The sequence below is a fragment of the Vicugna pacos genome, chromosome 28 (genome assembly GCF_048564905.1).
Source record: "Vicugna pacos chromosome 28, VicPac4, whole genome shotgun sequence".
Classification (NCBI taxonomy): Eukaryota; Metazoa; Chordata; class Mammalia; order Artiodactyla; family Camelidae; genus Vicugna; species Vicugna pacos.
In genome coordinates, this window is record NC_133014.1 from 10,621,317 (window position 1) to 10,641,944 (window position 20,628).

General features: G+C 43.3%; 1 protein-coding gene across 1 annotated transcript in view; it reads left to right on the forward strand.

Annotated features, from left to right (window-relative positions):
* MERTK (MER proto-oncogene, tyrosine kinase) overlaps window positions 1-20,628 on the forward strand; it is an 88,327-nt gene that overhangs the window by 55,215 nt on the left and 12,484 nt on the right. The window contains exons 8-13 of the mRNA XM_072951461.1: window positions 2,831-2,982; window positions 7,245-7,398; window positions 10,318-10,471; window positions 15,628-15,713; window positions 17,284-17,379; window positions 18,269-18,349. Coding sequence (XP_072807562.1) covers window positions 2,831-2,982; window positions 7,245-7,398; window positions 10,318-10,471; window positions 15,628-15,713; window positions 17,284-17,379; window positions 18,269-18,349 — 723 coding nt within the window. The remainder of the gene's footprint in view (window positions 1-2,830; window positions 2,983-7,244; window positions 7,399-10,317; window positions 10,472-15,627; window positions 15,714-17,283; window positions 17,380-18,268; window positions 18,350-20,628) is intronic.

Below are 20,628 nucleotides of genomic sequence, written 5' to 3' on the forward strand. Positions count from 1 at the left end.
TATTTGTTCTGTCTGTAATTTACTCCCCTTCTTTTCCTTCTTTTGGATTCATTTTTTTTTATTCCATTTTATCTCCTTTTGACTTACCTGCCATGTGTCTCATGTCTGGTAATCTTTGGTTGGACTCCGGACATTGTGAATTTTACCTTGTTGGGTGCTAGACACTTTTGTATTCTTGTAAGTATGGAGCTTTGCTTGGGGTCACAGTTAAGCTATTGGAAAAAAATTGACCCTTTTGGATCTTGCTTTTAGCATTTGTTAGATTGGACCAGAGCAATCGGTCTAGGGTCACTTATTACCCACTATTGAGACAAAACTGTTATGTGTACTCCACCCAGTGCTCCTTGACTCACCAGATTTTCCGGTCTGATTGATGAGAACAGGCACTATGCAGCCATTTGTTGAACCTCTTCAATTGCTTCCTCAATTTTTTTTTTCTCAAATTTGGTCTCTTGTCTTTAATCTGTTTATTCTACTTTTGGGGGGGGGGGTAGGAGATTTAGTTGCCTATCTTCCAATTCTTCTATTAAATACTTTTTCTTATATGGTCAATTTCAAGAATTTTCTTTCTTTTTTGATAGTTTTTTCCAGTTCTCCGTTGTACTCCAGGTACTAACGTGGGGACTAAAACCTTTCGCCTTTTCTTATCTTTGGGTATGTTACTTGTTTCGTTTGTTTAGGTTTCTCTAGTTCCCTACCCTGGCTTTGCCTCCTCTGAGCCCTCTGTGCTGTGTGTTGTTTTGGTCCCTGACATTCATGAAGGGCCCCCACCCCCAGCCTCTGCTGATCCGCCACTGTCCGCGCCCACTGAGGAGTGAAGAATCGGTGATCGACCGGAAGCTCTGTGAGCGGGGGCGGGGCTTTAGGCGTCACTGTCAGGTGGCTGGGTGGCAACTGAGTGTTTTGGGTTGGATACCCCCAGGTGCCAACATTGGCTTTCTTTCCCCTGGGGCCACTTGCTTTCTCTAGAATTGAGTCTCCCGTCCCCAGCCTCAGGCATATGAACCTGGCTACTGATGTCCTGGGAGTCGGTGGGGAGGAGGTGGAGGTGGAGTCCCCTTCATTCAGTGCACAACTTGCACTTCTCTCCCCAGTTGTCAGTCTGGCCCCTCCTCGTGCTCCCATTCTGCTGGTGCCCCAAGTCCAGCAGCTTTTCAGTCCTGAAAAGCCTGTCTCCTGTGGGAATTTAAGGGGTACTTGCCAGGTGTGTGTGGCACTAGGTTGGAGGGGTGCATCCTGATCAAACTTCCAGTCTTCCAGTTTTAGTCCCCACTTTAGTACCACTTCGGAGCCTCTCTGTGGTTCTCTGGGGAGAATCAGCTTGCTGACTTAACTGTACCAACCTACTCTCTTTTCTAGCTTTCATATATATGTTGGCATTCCTCTTCCACTGTTGACTCCTCTACACCCTTTGAGTTTATACTGTTTTAAATTCCTTATTGTCATCTTAGAGGGGTCTTAGGAGGCAGTAGACATAAGGACATGCTGAGCCAGCTATGTTTCTCCATAAATTCTACAACGGATTTGAAAGTCTGTTTTCATAGACACAGCTTTAGCTGTATGACATTTTCTAAGCTGAAATTTATTCTAGCTTCATTATTATTGCTCCTGGAATCAGCAGAGACAAAGAGAGTTATTGTGCCCTTTTGTTTCTCTTTGGGATATATCAGAAATACCCAGTTTAATCTCCCCTAAGTAAAACGTACTACAGGCAACGATTTCCTATATATTATTGCAATTGTTTTTACTCTTTATATGTGAAACACTTATTTTTTTCATTTCTAAAATGGATCATTGATACATACTTTCTGCAGCTTTCTTATCCCCCCAATTAGGTATTTTTTCATAATAATTTATACGGTCTCCCAAAATCTTTTCAGAGTGGGGCAGTAAGTATCCCATTGGAAAATTATCAAAGCTTATTATATCATAATCATTGACTGAACATTCTGTTTATTCCTTTTTGTCACTATTATGCTTCAGTGAATCTAACACTACCTACAGGAGAATTTTTCTGGATTAAATCCCTGGAAATAAAACATTTGGTCAAAGGGCATATTTTTTAAAACATAGCTACAGTCACATTCCTCCCTCCCCCCCCAAAATGTAGTTATAACCTTGACTTCTTTCCCAAATTATTTTGTAAGTATACTGTACCCACATACTTTTTTTTTAAATGCTTTAACTTCTATTATCCTTATATCCTTGTGAGAGATAACAGAGATTTTGACATGAAGTGGGTATGTGGCTTGTGCAGAATTATTATAAACGAGAGAGTGAAAACCAGTGCTAAATTCTACATTTTGACATCTAGCCCAGTAATTAATATTTGACCTTCTGATCTTCATTCAGGAGATGTCTAAAACACACACACACACACACATATTTAAATTTATTGACTGATCAGCTCTGTTCAAACCATCAGTAACCTACGTCTGGACTATAAACTTGTGGCTTCCTCTGAGCTCAGCAGTGTCCCCTGCCTGTGCAGTGCAAACCACCCAGAGCCGACCCCCGGCCAGCCTGGGGGAGCCTGTTGGAGTTGTGTGTGCTTTGCTTCCCCAGGAGGGGTTCCTGAGCCGCCCCCCTCCTTTCCTGCCTTCCCCTTCTGTCTTATTTTAGTTTAGAAAGGGCTTCCTTTTTTAAACTGAGATAGCTCAAAGGTCCTTCATTGAAAAGAGGGTAAAAATACGCAATTAATCTCAGTCTCATTTGAATCCTTTTCATAGAAAATTCAAAAAACATGAAACATACCAAAACCAGGAAGGGAATGAATCTCAGGGAGCTCTTCTGTGCAGTTCTTCAGCCCTCTCTCCTTCTTCTTTTGCAGCCCCATCCGTAGCACCTCTGAATGTCACTATGTCTCTGAACGAGTCTAGCAACAAGGTGGACATCAGATGGGTCAAGCCTCCGATTAAGAGGCAGGACGGGGAGCTGGTGGGCTACCGGATCACTCACGTGTGGCAGAGCGCGGAGATGTCCGTAAGTTAAAAGAGTGCCTTGTCTCCTTTGATTTGCTGATTGAATACTCCTTGAGCATTCATTTTGGTGAGAAAAGACCTGATCTTAAGGGGTTTAGGCAAGGCACCTTGCAGTGTAGTAAGAGTTAGAAGTACTTGAAAAGTTACAGAGTTCTGAGGAATCTTCAGGGCTTTCCTCACTCACTCTTCATCCATTCATTTATTTAATCAGTCAGTGTGTATAGTGTAGAATTCATCCTTGATTATCACCTCATTCTTGCCTTCAGGGAACTTAGGCTTTTCGAGGAAGCCAGTGCAAATTACCCGGAGGGCTTAGCAGTCCTGCAATTCCCAGGAAGTTCCAGAAGATGCTTTTCGGAAAAAGATTGTCAGGGAAGAACCCCAGCCTCATAGGGGATGGCAAGGGGAGGTCTAAATACGCAATCAGGTCGGCTTGGCACTGCTCCGTAAGAGCTGAAATTAGACACAAGATGCGATGGACCAGAGCCAGGTTGTCTGTATCGTTCACGGCCCAGCACACGGCAAGAGCGCCAGCCTGGCAGCCCAGCTTCCTGCTTGATCTCCTCCATCTGCCCCATCTGCGATCAATGAACCCAGGTGGCAGGCTGGACAGCTGAGGTCCCAGGGCCAAGAGCTCAGCGCAAGCCCATGGTCTCTGCAGCTGCACGGTGGTCACGCTGTGGCCACCTTCACCTTTGCCAGAATGGCTTAAGGTCAGAGGGTGGTTTGACTCATCACACACAGCCGGGATGTGTAAGGATGCTCAGGGCCCATGGCAGCAGACCGCCTCTCCCCCAGTAAAAGTGGTACCTGATCTGGGCTTGGAATTATTTTGACAAAGATTGAGAGAGTTGGACAAAGACTGAGGAGTCTTTATTTTGACAAAGATCAAGCATGAGAGAAGGCATAAGGGGGAAATCATGACCCACTGGAAGGCCTGGAATGTGAATCCCTTGAGGAAGGTGGTGTGAGGTGAAGATGGATGGGGAAGCCACCGCCCTAGGAAGGAGATCAGATCGAATCTGGCAGATGGCAAGGGAGCCCATGAAAATCGCAAGCCCAGAAGGACGATTTGAAAGTTACATATGATGACAATGGCTTATGTGACTCAGACCCTTTTATAGATAAGAAAGTTGAGCTTATGGAGAAAAGTAACCTTCAGATCTGCCATCTTTCCACCGGCGCACACTGCTGACTGGCCAGGTCACTCAGCACGTCCGTAGCTCCTGCTGCGCTCTTGGAAGTTTTTCTTGCTCACTGAGATCATACAGAGGACGGTGGGGCCTGACCGCCCCTCCTTCGCCCGGTGATGTGACTTGGTTGGGGGGGCCCTGGTTGTGAAGGGCACCGTCAGCCCTGAAGACAACCTTGTGTCTCCTGAGCTTCCGTGGGCATCACTGCTAGAAATCAGTGCTGAGCACAGACACAGAGAAAAGAAGTGTCTTTTACCCACCCCGGGAGAGGAGGAGGGAGAGTGACCTGCCGCTCTTTAAAGAAATTGCTTTGTTTCTATCCTGCTCAAGTGTCTGCCAAGGGGACCTCTTGAGCTGGGCAGGTGGGCCGGAGTGATGAGAGCCTTAGGAATGACGCCACCAGACAGCGTAACGCACAAGTGCCATTGACACTCGGCCGTGCGTTCTGATCGCCCTTTGCTCAGAACGGTCCCCGCTGCGGTGAGAACAGTGCCGCCCCCGTTAGGGCTGTGACCTTTCCAGTCGTTACCTCCTTGGAAATGCTGGATCACCCCAGTGGGACGGTCCTTTGCATTGTGCCCGGGCTCTACTTTGTGCATCACAACAGGCTTATGACCACAGAAGATTCAGTGGGGGGGGGGGAGACTCAGTGGCTCATTTTGCTTTGAGTAACATTCCTGGAGACAGGTCACGAGCGGAGCCGCAGCGGGAGACAAATAGGAACACTGAAGGGAAGCGGGGGGAGGGTACAGCTCAGTGGTAGAGCGCATGCCTAGCATGCACAAGGTCCTGGGTTCAATCCCCAGTACTTCCATCAAAAAAATAAACCTAATTACCTCCCCCTCTAAAAACCAAACAAAAGAACACTGCAGGGAAGAAAGCTCACCCCAGGAGGAACCTAAAACTCCCAATTTGCTCAAAGCATGGGAGGTACAAATTGGAAAGTGACTTCTCTGGGTTTTCATAGTGAGTTATAGGCCCTGTGTGAATGAATAGGTGTTATAAACCGCTTTTACGTTTATTTCCCAAAGGGTGGTTTTGTTTCTGTTAGGATTTCTCTTCTTCTAGGGATTTAATTCTTTTGGAAATCATGCGTTTCCTCTCATTTTGAGATCATTTTACTCATAAACAGTGTATTGTGTTTGAATCCTCGTAGACAAAAAGCATGAGACCAGAAGCTGGCCCCGGCGCCTCGTCAGGCACGAAGTCTTTGTGCTTTGAGTAAACGGTGCTGCTGACGAGCTGCTTCTCAGCTGCCAGCCTGAGTCACCGCAGGGCTGCAGGGCTGCAGGTTTGGATGGGGAGGTTACGCTACCTGATGATTTTCTGTCTTCCCCAAATTATATAGAGAACCACCAACTAACTCATATTCAAAGCTGGGTTTGCTGTACAGAAAATACCCTTTGATAGCCCCCCAAATTAATTGTTAATTTGTCACCCTAATTAACAGCAAAAAAAAAATCTATGGAAAACCAAAAAAATTTTAGTTAAAAGACCTAAAATTTTAAGGAGATGTTTTTCCCTCTCACCCCTTGTCTGGGGACATCTCTAGGTCCTGATGGTCACTGCCGGTTGAGATTATAAACAGTCTCTAGGTGGCCGACCCAGGTGCCCCCGTGGTTGTGAGCGATGGGAAGGCCGTGTCTGTGAGCACTGGGCTGGCTGCACCAGCAGTGACCAGCATGAGTGAGGACGAGGGAATGAAGTCACCCCCCCAAACCAGGCCCCTGCTGCTCGTTGGTGATCTGTGACATCTGTGCTCCACAGGACATGACATTTCTTTCTCTCTGTGAAAACAAATCTGCACACTTCAAAGATAAGAGATGTGTTCCTCCGGCTTCATTTCAGCCTTCACCACCCCTGCGGCTCCTACTTGAAAAGCCAGCCCCAAACACAAAATTAGTTTCCTACTCGGGAGAACATCATGGTAGCCGAGGTTTGGAGACAAAGGGAAAAGCACTATATAAGCCCTTAGTTCTGGTTATTTTTTCAAAAATCATTTCCTCCCATTTTTTTTTCTGAAAAAAAATGTATTCCTAAATCAGAATGTTTGTTATAAAGCATTTTCATAAACTTGGTTCCTCATGTAATATACGTGTTTAAAATGGTCCTTTTTCAACAAAAAGACCTCAAAGACAGTTCAGACACTTTGGTTTACTTATTAATACTTCCCTTCTCTTCCCCTCTTAGTTTTTTCTCCCCTTGAGTAATTTTCTCTCCATTGAAAGAAAAAAGTAAGCTCAACCATTATTTGGAGCCGTTATCCCAAGACTGTTTTGTTCCCAGTTTTTATAACTGTGTCTTTCATTTGATAATTCACCTATAACCATTGTTGGTAAAAGAACAGAGATCACCAGGATATAAAAATTCAAGATGTGTTCATTTCAAATATTGATATTTTGTACTATAATCTTGAATCAAAAGCTCATACAGGATATGAAGTAAAGAAGGAGATGGGAGGTAGGGTCACTTCTGGGTTCTTGGCAATTCTTTAATGTTGGCTCAAGGTACATGGCAGTTGGCTTTTAAACAAAATAAATAAGCGAAGAGGATGTTTGAATATGGAGCCCGTGGTGCGTTTGTCACACTGGAAGAGAAGAAAATGACATCAGTGCCCTCCGAAATGTAGATTCGAGTCACAACTCTTAGAATTGCAGGGAACAAGAGCCCCCTCGGGCTGGGTCAGGGAGGCTGGTGTTCGGTCCCTGTCAAGATGCAGCGTGGCTCCTGGCAGTGCGGAGGGTGGGGGTCCTGAGGAGACAGCCTTGCTCTTGCCATTGGGGTGTATCTGCCACATACTCCTCCCCTTCTTCCAGGGGCTTCTTCACTGGCCACTCCAAGTGTCATGCTTGCATGGCCCTAGTAGACCAAGGTCCCCAAGGCCTGAGGATGCTGCCAGCATGTCCTGCATCCCTGCCTGTCTTAGGCTTCCTAGGCTGTGGCCTGAGTGCAGCAAGGATGCTGTGAAAACATAGCCACTGCCCCTGGGATGTGCGTGGGGCGGCATCCCCCAGAAAAACTGTGGGCAGACAGGCTATTTCATCTCCTTTCCTCTCCTCTCTGTCCCCAGAAAGAGCTCTCGGAAGAAGTCGGCCAGAACGGCAGCCATGCCCAGCTTTCTGTTCAGGTCCACAACGCCACGTGCACAGTGAGGATCGCGGCCATCACCAAAGGGGGAGTCGGGCCCTTCAGTGACCCGGTGGAAATACCCATCCCACCACACGGTGAGAGCTGGCGCCCTTATCAGCTGATAGAACCTCAGTCCGGGCAACGCACAGGTTGCCGGAGAGTAAGCTGTGGGATGGATGAAAAATAAAGACCAAAAGGAATTTTGGCAGGGGTCAGGACGGAGCTCCTGATGCCCGTGAGTCCTCCCACTACTGCTTCTGTTCATGGTAACGACTTACCAGGAAGATTCGTCCTTCAGAACACCGAATTCGACTGGACTTACTGAATTTAGTTTAAATGATGTGTGCATGGCCGAATTTTGGATGTGCAGTGTGGCTAATCCTTAGCTCCCTGTAACCGGCGTTGTTTATTTTTTCACTGGTGTTTGTTTTAAGCAGTGCAGCCTTGTTGTGAGTCATCCAAGCCTCGGGTAACGTGCTTCATGATTGATCCGCACAGAACAGGCAGTGTTTCCTACAGAAACCGTCTTTAGATGGCTCCAGGCTCGCTCAGCTCAATGCCCAGCCGTGCGTGCTGGCTTCTGCATGTTGTTGGGGTGACCTGCAGCAAGGTGACACTGTGGTGCCCCAGGTGACCCAAAGGCTGTGTTTGCTTCCTTAGACCAGGGGAGCCACCTTGTTCTAAATCTGACCTGCCCTGGGTTATTTGGCCATGAACCACTGTCATCAGCTCCATGCGGACGCCTAGATTGGTGTGATTTGTGCACTTAGAAGTTCTTGCCAAAGATGGCCTTTGTGCCTCCAGCAGACGGGGCTTGTGAGCAGACCACTGAGTTCCCATCTGTCTGTCCCGGTGACCTCAAATGTGCCCTCCCTTTTAGTGCCAGATTACAGCCATATTATTGTTCCTACAGCCCAAAGTCCTTGTCCCTACGGAAGATTAGTAACTGGCGACGGGGACACAAGGTGTGTCCACCACAGGGAAATTCAGAGACAATGAGATTCTGATTCAAAAGGCACAGGTTGAAAAATCAGAGCTTAAGATGACAGATCTGTCATCCTCACACAAAATAAACTGTCCAAAATTGTAAAAAGCTCTGCCGTCCCGGCAGTCCTGGCTTTGCACGGTTCCAGTCTGCATATGTTTCAGTTACCACGGTTTAGTTAAATAACACCTTTTTCCCTAGCAATATGGTTCAAATTTGAGCTGCCAGCAAATGCTTACTGTGAGTAATTGTATAAACTTCACCGCCAGCTCTTCAGTCCACAGATCACTCCATAAATACTGAACACATCATGGTCGTGACTAGTCATGTCCCTTTTTCAGAGTCCATCGTGGTTGGTCACCACGCTTTTGTTATTCAGTTCACACACATCTAACCAGCACAGAGCTGCGTTACTTCTTTGTGTCCCAGGGGCAAACTCACGTGGCATTTCGCAGGAACAGATCAAGTTGGTGAACAAAAATGAAAGTGCAGCAAAGAAAGGAAAAGAGATCGTGTCGGGAGTGAAATGGGAATTGAATGTACAGGGGGTTATGAAATAGTTGGCGGCGGGCACATTGATGCTGCTGCCATTTGCTCGCAAGCCGGGCAGCAGGGACTGCTGGGCAGCCAGGGACCTCAGGGAAGGAGGACTTACCCAGATGAATGAAGTGGGTGTGCTGAAAAGGAGGAAGATGTCCCGGAGGAAGTGAGACTGGCAAAAATCTTCACATTTGTGCCAGGGCTCCGTAGCTGGTGTCCTGAATTAAGAATAGATTCTGACCTACTGAATGAGGAGGCACGAGCCACCCACGTCAGGGTGGGCAGGTAGCTCCCTCAGCATCCGAGCTCCCACTTGGGGGGAAGTGAAAATGCTGGGGACATTTTGATGGAGCAGTTTCAATCCACCCACGCAAAGGAAGTAGAGTCACAAGATTTATCACAGATCCTAAAAACAGGGGTTAGGGGGTGGTGAGCCCAGCTGGAAGGGCAGTCCTCTGTCCCAGATCAGGGCATGTGGGAGAGACTGGGGTAGTAAACACCACAGCTTAACTTCTCAAGGGCTCAACTCTAAGTGGTTATTTTATTTACTTAATTTTATTTTTAGGCCTTTTTTTTTTAGGGGGGGAGGAGGTAATTAGGTTTACTTATTTATTTTTAATGGAGGTGCTGGGGATTGAACCCAGGACCTCGTGGATGCTAAGCATGTGCTCTACTCCTGAGCTATCACCTCCCCTCCTTAAGCAGTTATTTTTAAAGGTGCCCCGGGAAAAGCAAAATGGGAACTTGAGCAGGAATCCTCAGCTCAGTTCCTTATCAAAATGTCTAGATTCTGGGTGTGAGCAGGGTTGTCACACTGTAAACTCAGAAGAGCTGTTTTCTCATCACAACGTTAAAGGAACTCACAAAGATATTTTACAGCATTAAAAGTGCAAGGGATAAAACGCTGGGAGCGAATCCAGACTTAGAAAGGAGTCTGGCATCCGCCAGGGCGTGGAGAGTACGTTCTGTCCTAAGCTCTGTGACTAGAAGCTGGCAAGCACTGTTGCAACCACTCCGGATGAGTTTCTTTTACAAAGAAACATTTTAAATTCTCAATAGCTCTAGTGTTTTAAGTTACTGAGTACCAGTTAAATGTTAGTTTCACCATTACTTCAGTTCCTTATACATTCATAACGGGCATGAAGAGTTTCCCCAATATCACAAATCAGCTATACTTCAATTTAAAAAATTAATACAAAATTCAAAACAGAGAGTTTCCCGTTGATTATTAAGATCCCTCTGTGCAACTTACACCATCAAAGTGAGGACTTCCTCCATGTGTAGATCACAAAATAAAGGAGGATTTAGTTCTAGAGCCTGGACTGTGTTACAAGCGCACGTTTCTTCTGTATTTCAGATCCCAAAGGGATGTTTTGAGTTGATTCTATTGGTGATTTACCAAAGAAGCCACCGTTTACAAGCCAACATTTCTTCTGTATTTCAGATCCCAAAGGGATGTTTTGAGTTGATTCTGTTGGTATTTTTCCAGGTTTGATAGATTTTGCCCCCTCGTCCACCCCAGCGCCTGGCAACGCAGATCCTGTGCTCATCATCCTTGGCTGCTTCTGTGGATTCGTTCTGATGGGGTTGGTTTTGTACATTTCTCTGGCCATCAGGAAGAGACTCCAGGAGACAAAGTTTGGGTAAGTTTCCCAAGCTTCCCAGTTTAAAATGTGTTGCTCAGTGGCATTGCTCAGGCTCCTGTGCCGAGAGGTCGCGCCTTTCCCGCCGGCCTAGCTCCTCACATGGTACCGGCTGGGTCTCTGTCTTATGCGCGCCCTGGGGGCAGGCAGCTTCCTTACGTAGGCCAGCGCTACAAAGGCAGCCAACAGTGAAAGCCGGCCTTGAAAGGGGCTCATTTACAGGAAACGGAATCCATAGACCTTCGCTGCTCAAACTGGGTTGCTGTTAAATGAGGATTTTTTTTAAAAGAATTCATTTAGAAATAATTCTAATTATTAAAAAACGAAACCAAATAAATGAAATATATGCATAGATAAAAATACTGAAAGTCAATTCACCCAAACATTAGCAATTCTGGATGGCATAATCGTGGGTGAATCTGTATTTTCTTTTTTTATCTTTGTTTTGCTTTTTTGTTTTTTTTTGTTTTTTTTTTTTTTTTTGGTGGGGAAGGTACTTAGGTTTGTTTATTTTCAGTGGAGGCACTGGGGATTGAACCCAGGACCTTGTGCACTGTACCACTGAGCTATACCCTCTCCTCTACCCATGTTTTCTTTTTTTAACTGTATTTTATACATTTTCTGTTATTTTTCTAATAGAGAAAAACTTTGGATTTTCACATTCAAATTTAAGAGAAGGCCTTTTTCTTATTTTCTCTGCATCTGGCTTTTATAACCAAAGAGGAGTTAAATATCAACAAAAAGGAGAATCCATGTTAGAAGGAACTGTGAAAAGGCTGTGTGTGAGTGTTGTTCCTGGAACTCAGTCTTCTACTGCCATGCCTCTGCAGTGAGCTTGGATTTCCATGAACCCCAGTTCATCACTTCTGGGGTGGAGGAAGATATTGCATGAGACAGGTTGTTGATAGCTCGGAACAGGATAGTGAGGGAGGGTGGGTGGCTATGTTTTGGAGGGAGTCAAGCAACCCCTCTCCCTGCTCCACCTAAGATGCTATTAGAACATTCCACTCACTCCAGAACTTTCCGCAGGCAAGGGGAGGGAGCGGCAGAGTGGGGACTAGCCTGACCTGGGTTTGTGTCCATCCCAGTCTTGGGGGTCAGGTACCCACAGCACTTACAACTCCATCCTTGTAATTAGTATATCTTAGCATTTGAATTCTAAGAATGACTATTTTGAAGAAGTAGACAAGGGATTAAGAGGTACAAACTACTATGTGTAAAATAAATAAGCTATAAGAATATATTGTACAGCACAGGAAAATCTAGCTAATATTTTATAACTATAAATGGAGTACAATCTATAAAATTTTTGAATCATTGTGTTGTACACCTAAAACTAATATTGTAAATCAACTATACCTCAATAAAATAAACAAACAAATGAAAGTGGAGAAGTAGACAAAATCTGATCTAAATCTTGACCACAGAGGTGACTAAAATATATCCCGGGGTCTAGGTATAGCATGTGGTCTCTTTATGAAACAGTTTTTGAAAGCCTCTGCAGAAGTTGCCAGAATAGCTCATTAATATGTATTAAAGGCTTCCACTGTGGTAACCTGGATACAATGGTGAACAAAGGCAGGCACTACTCCCACTTTTGTCGGGCTCAGAGTTAATGTGGAATCAAACAGTAATCACACAAGGTCAATATAAAATGACAACTGTGGTAAGTTCTATATAAAAGGACCTGTAAGAATGTATAACAGGAGAGTTTGACTGCATTAAGAAAGTCAGGAACAGCTTCCCTGCAGAGTTGGCACCTGAGCTAAAATCTGAAGAAAGAGCAGGTATTAATTAGGTTAGAGAAAGGGGAAGAGCATTCCAGCCAGAAAGAGCAGAACATGCAAAGGCCCTGTGGTAGGGAGCCTGGCATACAGAGGGGAAAGCACTGGACTGGAAGATAGGACATCTGGATTCCAGCATTAACTCTGTCACTTCAACTAGTATTTTGACTTTTCCAGGCTTCCTTTGTATGATCTATCTCTAAGTGGCCTCCTAGGTCATTACCAGTTCTAATTGCTATGCAGCTAAATTGAGTCTTTTGGGCCCAGTCCATAGTTAAGAGGTGCTAAATGTATGATGCTGATATCCTTAAGAATTAGTGGCAGAAGGCAATTTGTGTCATCAACTAGGAATTCATGGTTATCATTAAAACAATAATTGATACAGAATGATTCATAGATATATTTTCTTGAGACCACGTTGACATAGGCTCAGTAAAGACAGAGCCAAGAAAATGATGGCCAAAGCTCCTTGGTTGGTCCTGAGCTCCCAGGGGCCCAGGTAAGGGCTCTAGGTTGTGCATCTGAGATACTCCTGGAGGGGTGGGTGCAGTGCAAAAGGAGGCTCCTTTGTCTTTTGAGACTTGCAAAGAGTTTAGGAACAGCATGTAACAATGCTATCCTTCCCAGTCTTCAGAAATTCAGTACCTTTGTGCTTCTTCCAAAGTCTCCCCTTGGCACCCCCTTTCTTGCTTTCCTTTAGGAGGGAATTAATATCTTTTAGGACATTCAATGTTGTGGAAATATTTTGATTTTGATTTTAAAATACATTAACGTCAAAGTTCTGGAATGAGATCCCATCCACAATAGCATGAAAATCATAACATTCCTAAGAATAAAATACATGTGCAAGAACTTCATGGAAAAAGTTATTAAACTTTACCAACACTGCAGAAGAAAACTTAAATAAATGGAGAGATGTGTACCATGTTCATGGATGGGAAGGCTCGTTTTGTCAGGAGATCACGTTTCCCCAAGTTAACGATCAATTCAATATAATCACTATCTCAATTGCTGCAGGTTGTTGATAAAAGCTGAATATTTATCTTGAAGGGTAAATCAGCAGAAAGAGCTGAGACAGTTTTGAAATACACAAAGTTTGGGTGGAGAAGGCTAGTCCTATTAAGCATAAAAACATGTTTAGTGACTGGAACAGTGATGTATTATTGCAAGCAGAGAGAATGCAGTCTGTGGACATCACAGGGTGCTCATATGTTGGTGGGAATGTACAATGAAGATCTTTATTTCAAATCTGTGGAGAAAGGAAAGAATGTTCAAAAAACAGACCCTAACCTAGGCATTGGATGGAGAGATGGACAAGACAGACACAGGGTTGCCCACAGGTAGCGTACAGTCTTACAGTTAAGAAATGCAGAAGAAAATGTCCCATGTGAAATGTCCCATTCCTATCAGTTGGGCCTCCACTAACTCATGGTTCCATAGAACCCAAAGGCTTATCACCAAAATAGACCTCAGATTCAACCCTAGCTATAAAAGTTGGGGAAAGTTTGAGGTTGAACATTTTAGAACTTACCAAAAAGTGGGGCTGCCACGTACAGCAAATCTGTTAACAAGATTACAGTACAATTTCAGATATTTAGGAATGAAATTATCTCTGGGAACCATTAAGCTCAGCAGAAGCTTAAAACAAGTGAAAGTTTGATCACAGATTATTTTTATCCTGAAGTCAGTTCCCATGGGTCTTCACCACAAAACCCTATTCATTTGTTCATTTTTTAAATGAGAATAGCTTTATTTTCTACTTATACAAGTAGCATTCTTACAGGTTTTTAAAATTATATAGAAGAGACAAAAGTAGAAAATGAAATCCATCTGTAACTCTAAGGTTTACACCTGGTCTGATTGCTATTTTGGCATATCTCCTTCCAAATTCTTTGCTTTTGCATACATATATATTATTTTTTTAAATGTGTTCTCTCTTTTAAAATAATCTATATACCCAAGGTAAAGTGAGGTTAAGTCTATAATTCATACTAATTCATAATACTTCCCCACCAATTAGTCTAAAACAGTGACTCAATGGATTTTTTTAAATAGACTTATGTTTTTAGAAAAGTTTTAATTTTCAGAAAAATGGAGAAGAGATTTTCCATATGCCAGAGCCCCTGTTATTAACATCTGACATTCATACGATATATTTGCTACAGTCAGTCAAGCAATATCAAGGTAGTATCATTAACTAAAGTCTATACTTCATTCAGAGTTTCTTTGTTTTTACCTAATATTCCTTTTCTGTTCTGGGGTCCTGTCCGGGACACCACATTACATTTTGTTGTCCTGTCTCCTTAGGCTCTTCTTGGCCATGGCAGTTTCCCAGACTTCGTTTTGATGAACTTGATAGGTCAGATATTTTGTGGGCTGCCCTCTCTTTGAAGGTGTGTGCCGTTCTACTCATGATTACTCCGGGGTTGTGGGTTATTGAGAGGAAGACCACAGAGGTCAAGTATCATCTTCTCCTCCCATTGCATCAATGGTACATACTCTTGGCATGATTTATCCCTGTTGACATTGACCTTGGTCAGCTAGCTGTGGTGCTGTTTGCCAGGTTTCCCTGCATAGTACTTTTTTCTCCTTTTCCGTGCTGGACTCTGGGGAAGCAGGTCAGTCTGTGAAGCTCACACTTACAGGATAAGAACTTATGCTCCCCCTACCTCATTTTTTTTTAACATTTTTTATTGATTTATAATCATTTTACAATGTTGTGTCAAATTCCAGTGTTCAGCACAATTTTTCAGTCATTCGTGGACATATACACACTCATTGTCACTTTTTTTCTCTGTGATTTATCATAACATTTTGTGTATATTTCCCTGTGCTATACAGTGTAATCTTGTTTATCTAGTCTACAATTTTGAAATCCCAGTCTATCCCTTCCCACCCTCCCCCACTACCTCTTAAGGACAGAGTTTGGAATTCTTCTGCACAGGAGATTTGTCTCTTTTCCATTTATTTATTTATTCAGTCATATGTGTTTCTGTGCACTTTTATATACACACACACACACACACACACACACACAGAGATTCATCAGTCTGGACTCATGAATATTCATTTTATAATGAATGGATTATAATCCAGTACAACGTTAACGTGTTGCTCAGAGTGTTACAGCTTTGGCCGTTGGGAGCCTATCAGTTGCTCTACGCTCTCGAAGGTTCATAGGCAGAGTTGCGATATTGACAGGTACGCCTACAGTGGATCTGAGGGAAGAAACCTGTTTGTCCCAGAGAGAAGTGTTTCTGTCCTGGAAGAGCCCTTTTAGCAGCCAGCAGCTTAGTAGCGTCTTGTGGAATCAGCACCGGCCTCCGTAGCCCTGTTCTTCTTGTGCGAGACATCTGTTCTCATTGTCCCCAGGAGCGCCTTCACAGAGGAGGATTCGGAATTAGTCGTCAGCTATATAGCAAAGAAGTCCTTCGGTCGGCGAGCCATCGAACTCACCTGTAAGTTGGCTTTCATTTCTCTTTCTTGGCGAAACTTAAAATAGTTGAGAGAGCAGAAGGAACCACAGATTAATTGATGGGTTTCTGACAAAAGCCAAAGGAGTTGAAGAATATTTTTAATGTGCAAAATGTCTTCAGAAACCAACAAGGAGAGGGTCAGACATGGCCATGGCTTCCCAGCCAGCCAGTTTACTGGAAATCTGGAGCTGGACCTATGATGAAGTGATCGGGGTTAAGGACTCCTAATACCACAAGCAGAGGGAAGAAGTAACTCTTGGGGTGAGAGGAGATGCGGGTAGAGGTCAGGGATTTAAAGGAAACAGCAAAACAGCTGTCATCATCTTGGAGCTTATTTCCTCTTGTTTCCTGGCAACCAATTTAGAGAACAATTTGCTAACATACTTTGTGACAATTGTGGTTTGAGTTTTTGCTGAATCAGAGAGCAAGAACGCCTTTAGTTTGAAGAATGAGAATAAACAGATAGTTACGTTCTTGAAGAATTTCAGAAAGAGTGTAGAAAGTGTGTGAATATTATCAAATTTGGGGTTCTGGATGTTTGCCAAAAACCAGCAACAAACAACAACAAAGAAAAATGAAGGTGATGGAAGACAGGTTGCTGTGAAACAAAAACTCATTAGATGTGGTGTGTTAATTTCTTTGCTTTCCTAATCTGGAAGTTTTTGCTTTTTAGATGTCTATTCTTGCATTTACTCTATTCTTGCATCCTTCATTTAGACTGTTTTCTATATTTAACTGGAGGACCATTTGGGTAAAGCTTTTTCACAAAGAGCTAATGTATTCTTTCTAATTATCCCTTTTTTTTTTCCTTGCCAAGTTTCATTCATTCCCTAACCACGGCACAAACTGAATCATTAGTCATGTGATTATTGAATTCATCTCCCTCTCCGGGTTAATACCTCTTACTGATAACAGTGATTGTCAGTGTGGTGTATCTACACCTTCTTAGAGAAAAATCTTAACTTTCAATACCTCCCCCCCACCCCACCACCAAGTACTCAACTGAGCACTTTCTATGCCATTGTAATGACGGTCCACATACCATACGTAAAATAAACTGTAGCTTGTTCTCTGAATGTTTCCTGTGGATTCTGTGCCACCTTCCCTGGCATTGGGGAGAGCAGAGGAGGGCAGGGGAGGTGTCCTGATGGCTTTTTTGTTTGCTGTTAGTTAGAGGGATAATAGTGAACACTCCACAGGGAAGAATATCGACTTATCTTCCTCACTCCTTTGAGTCAAGGGCAAACCTCCCTGGCATGAATCTGTTTGCCGCCTGCTGCTGCCGCCACCCAATGGAAGGAGAAATAGGGTTCTGATTTCTTTAATCCTTCAGAGTTAATCTTGCCCCGAAGGATTCATTTTACTTACTTGAATCATAGTAGCATTCAGTGTGGTATTTTACCACTGGCATTTATTTTGCCGGGAGAGCTATGGGTGTAAAGTGAGAAAAATGCTTGAACGATTTTATAGGTCTTTATGTATAACTTTAATTAGACCCATACGAAAGGAAGCGCACTGACAGCTCATATATATTCTGTCACTCCTGTTATAGTACACAGCTTGGGAGTCAGCGAGGATCTGCAAAATAAGCTAGAAGATGTCGTGATTGACAGGAACCTTCTAATTCTTGGAAAAATTCTGGGCGAAGGTAAGCAGTTTAATTCTTTTAAAATGTGAGTACAAAGGTACACAGTTTACTGTAATTAAATATATATATATTTATTAAATAAAATGCAGTTCTGTGACTTTAATGATGCGAATAGTTCTATTTTATACCTTTTAAAATGAAAAAGGAAATAGTGGTTTTGGAAACTCAGATTTGGCGTATGAAAAGGGCTTCTACAGAGCCCAACAAACAGCCTGAAAACTCTTGAAAAATGTTAATTCCTTTCCTTCATTAAAAAGCATGCAATCATTGATCAGCTGCCTATATACTTTATTTTATTTTTTCCAGTTTTATTTATTTTTTATTTTTTGGTAGTGGGAGGGAGGTAATTAGTTTTATTTAGTTATTTATTTTTAGGGGAGGTCCTGGGGATTGAACCCAGGACCTCATACATGCTAAGCATGCATTCTAACGCTTGAGCTATCCCCTTCCCTCTATATATTTTAAATTTATTCCTCTAGTTCTTCAGTTTACTATCCTTGGCACCTTCCTAGTTAAATAGGAGCAGAGGTGAAAATATATATGTATTTGATTTGTCAAAATGATCTTAGGATGGATGATGATGGTATAAAGAGTCTGTACTTGGTGTACGTCAGTAACAATTTCCATGCTGTCTTGTAAGTTTCTTCGATCAGTTATGATGCTTAATAAAGTGGTGAGCTGAGCTAAGTCCGAGCCAACCAAGCTCGTGACAGACGAGCAGGAGGCTGACGCACAGCCTGTGCCCTGGGTGTACGAGTGTGGGTGGCCTGGGCAGCTGTGTGTGGGTCCCTCCGGGGCCACATGGAAACAGCAGCTCTGGTGCCATCTCGTTTCTGTGGGCAGGAGAGATTTTGCACAAGGTCAGCATAGATGTTGTTTTACTTCACAGGAGAGTTTGGGTCTGTCGTGGAAGGAGATCTTAATCAGCAAGACGGGACCTCGCAGAAGGTGGCGGTGAAAACTATGAAGTGTGAGTTATCCCCAGTTGAACCCATTCTTCCAGGGGTGGGCAGCTGCTTCAGCACCTCGTGCTCCGTCAGGCCAGTGATGGATGATGGAGTTCATATGTCATGATCTCAGTCGCCGATGGGTTTAAGGCCATGAAGAACTGTCAGGTCACAGAGGGAAAGATATTGGAATGAGCTCTTCATACCTGCATTTTATAGCTGAAGTTTTCATTTAAATATAAAAAGGAATCATCATAACCAGTAAGTCAGGTGGGCTGGTGCTTTTTGCTTTTTAGAGGCGTTTTATGTATGTAATCACGGCCAATATGTATGTAGTTCTTACCGTGTGCCAAAGGACACTGCAGCCATGCCCACCTTTCACCAGTACAGCAGGAACGGGAAATCCGTATGACTAGGAATTAAGTTTATCAAGTATTTTCCCCCAGAGACTGAGAAAACCCGAAGTTGAAATACTCACTGGGGCTGAACCCAACAGGGAGCTGAATCCAGATGCTGAGCCACACTCAGCTGCGTTCCTGCCTCTCGCCTGGTTTTATTAACCTCACAGTGTGCCCACAGGCAGGGTCCTTCCCACATCCCACTCACCGCGTAGGTTCAGGGGCCCTAGAGAAAGGAGCTGGGCCTGGAACCTGTTTCCTCTCTGGCCTTGGCTCTGCTGTTCTTTAATTTGATTAGAATAACTTGCATATGAATTGCATCTGAGCTATTTATCAGAGATTGAAAGCCAGTCTCTGGCCTCTGAATCCCAGGCTTATCTACATTTGCCTGGAAGGGGGTTAGTCCCTTAGAGAGGGGTTTACCCACCCACCTGGTCCTGTGGGGCAGAAGCAATAGGTGAGGGCAAAGCTGGCAGACACTTTGCAGGTCTACAGAATTTCTTTTCTTAAATTTGCTTTTATCGGAAAATTAATATGTATTAAGCCCATAGGATGTATAGACATTGTGCTTGATGCTCTCACATGTGATTTCAGTCAATACTTCCATCCTTTTAAAGATGTTCTAAGGCACGCCTAGCTTCAGGTTTGATTTTAACTGTGGTGAAATACACATGACATAAAATATACCATCCTAACCATCTTTTAAGTGTATGGCTCAGTGGCATTCAGTACCTTCACGTTGTTGTGCCAGATGAACTTATTTACAGAACGGAAACTGACTCAGAGACATAGAAAACAAACTTACGGTTACCAAGGGGTCAAACCGGGGCAGCCAGGAGTTGTAAAACAGGGGTTTGGGATTAGCGGATATAACCTACTATATATAAAATAAACAAGGTCCTACTATATAGCACAGAGAACTGTATTCAATATCTTGTAATAAACCACAATGGAAAGGAATATGAAAAAGAATATGTGCATAGCTATGTGTATAACTGAGTCACTTTGCTGTACACCAGAAATGAACACAACGTTGTCAATCAACTACACTTCAGTTAAAAAACATATGAATCCACATTGTTGTGCAACCATCACCACCATCCATCCATCTCCAGAGCTCTTTTCATTTTGCAAAACTGAATCTCTGTACCCATGAAACAACATCCCACCTCCTGCCCCTGGCAGCCACCGTTCTACTTTCTTTATGAATTTAATTCCTCTAAGTACCTCATAAAAGTGGAAGCATCCAGTATTTGCCCTCTTGTGACTGGCTTATTTCACTTAGCATAATACAGAATTTTAAATGTTTCTTTAAGTTGACTTCTTTCCAAAAACTTAGTATGAAAGCGTATCTAGTTCACATGGGGTGATTGAGCAACGAGACTTGCCAGAAATGTGCTGAGAGAAGCATGTGTTCTTTCTATTTTTTTTTAAGGCAAAAATAATTGCAACAGATAGGTTGGATTGGATTTTAGGGTTTGCTTTTTTTTTTAGCTAATATATTTTATTTTTTTATTTTTAGAGCAATTTTAGGTTTATAGGAAAATTGGACAGAAAGTACAGAGTTCCCTATGCCCCCTCCCCTCACACAGTCTCCCCTATTATCAACATCATGCCTGGGTGTGGTACATTTTTTATACTGGATGAAGTCTTACTGATATGTTATTAACTGAAATCCATAGGTTATATTAGGGTTCACCTTGTATTGTACATTCTGTGGGTTTTGACTAATGTCCTACGTCCACCATAACAGTGTCATACAAAAGTTTCATCATCCTAAAATCCCACACACCACCTATTTTGATTTATTTACTTATTGAAGTATAGCTGATTTACAATGTTGTGCTAGTTTCTGGTGTACAGGAAAAAAAAAGATATATATATTCTTTTTCTTATTCTTTTTC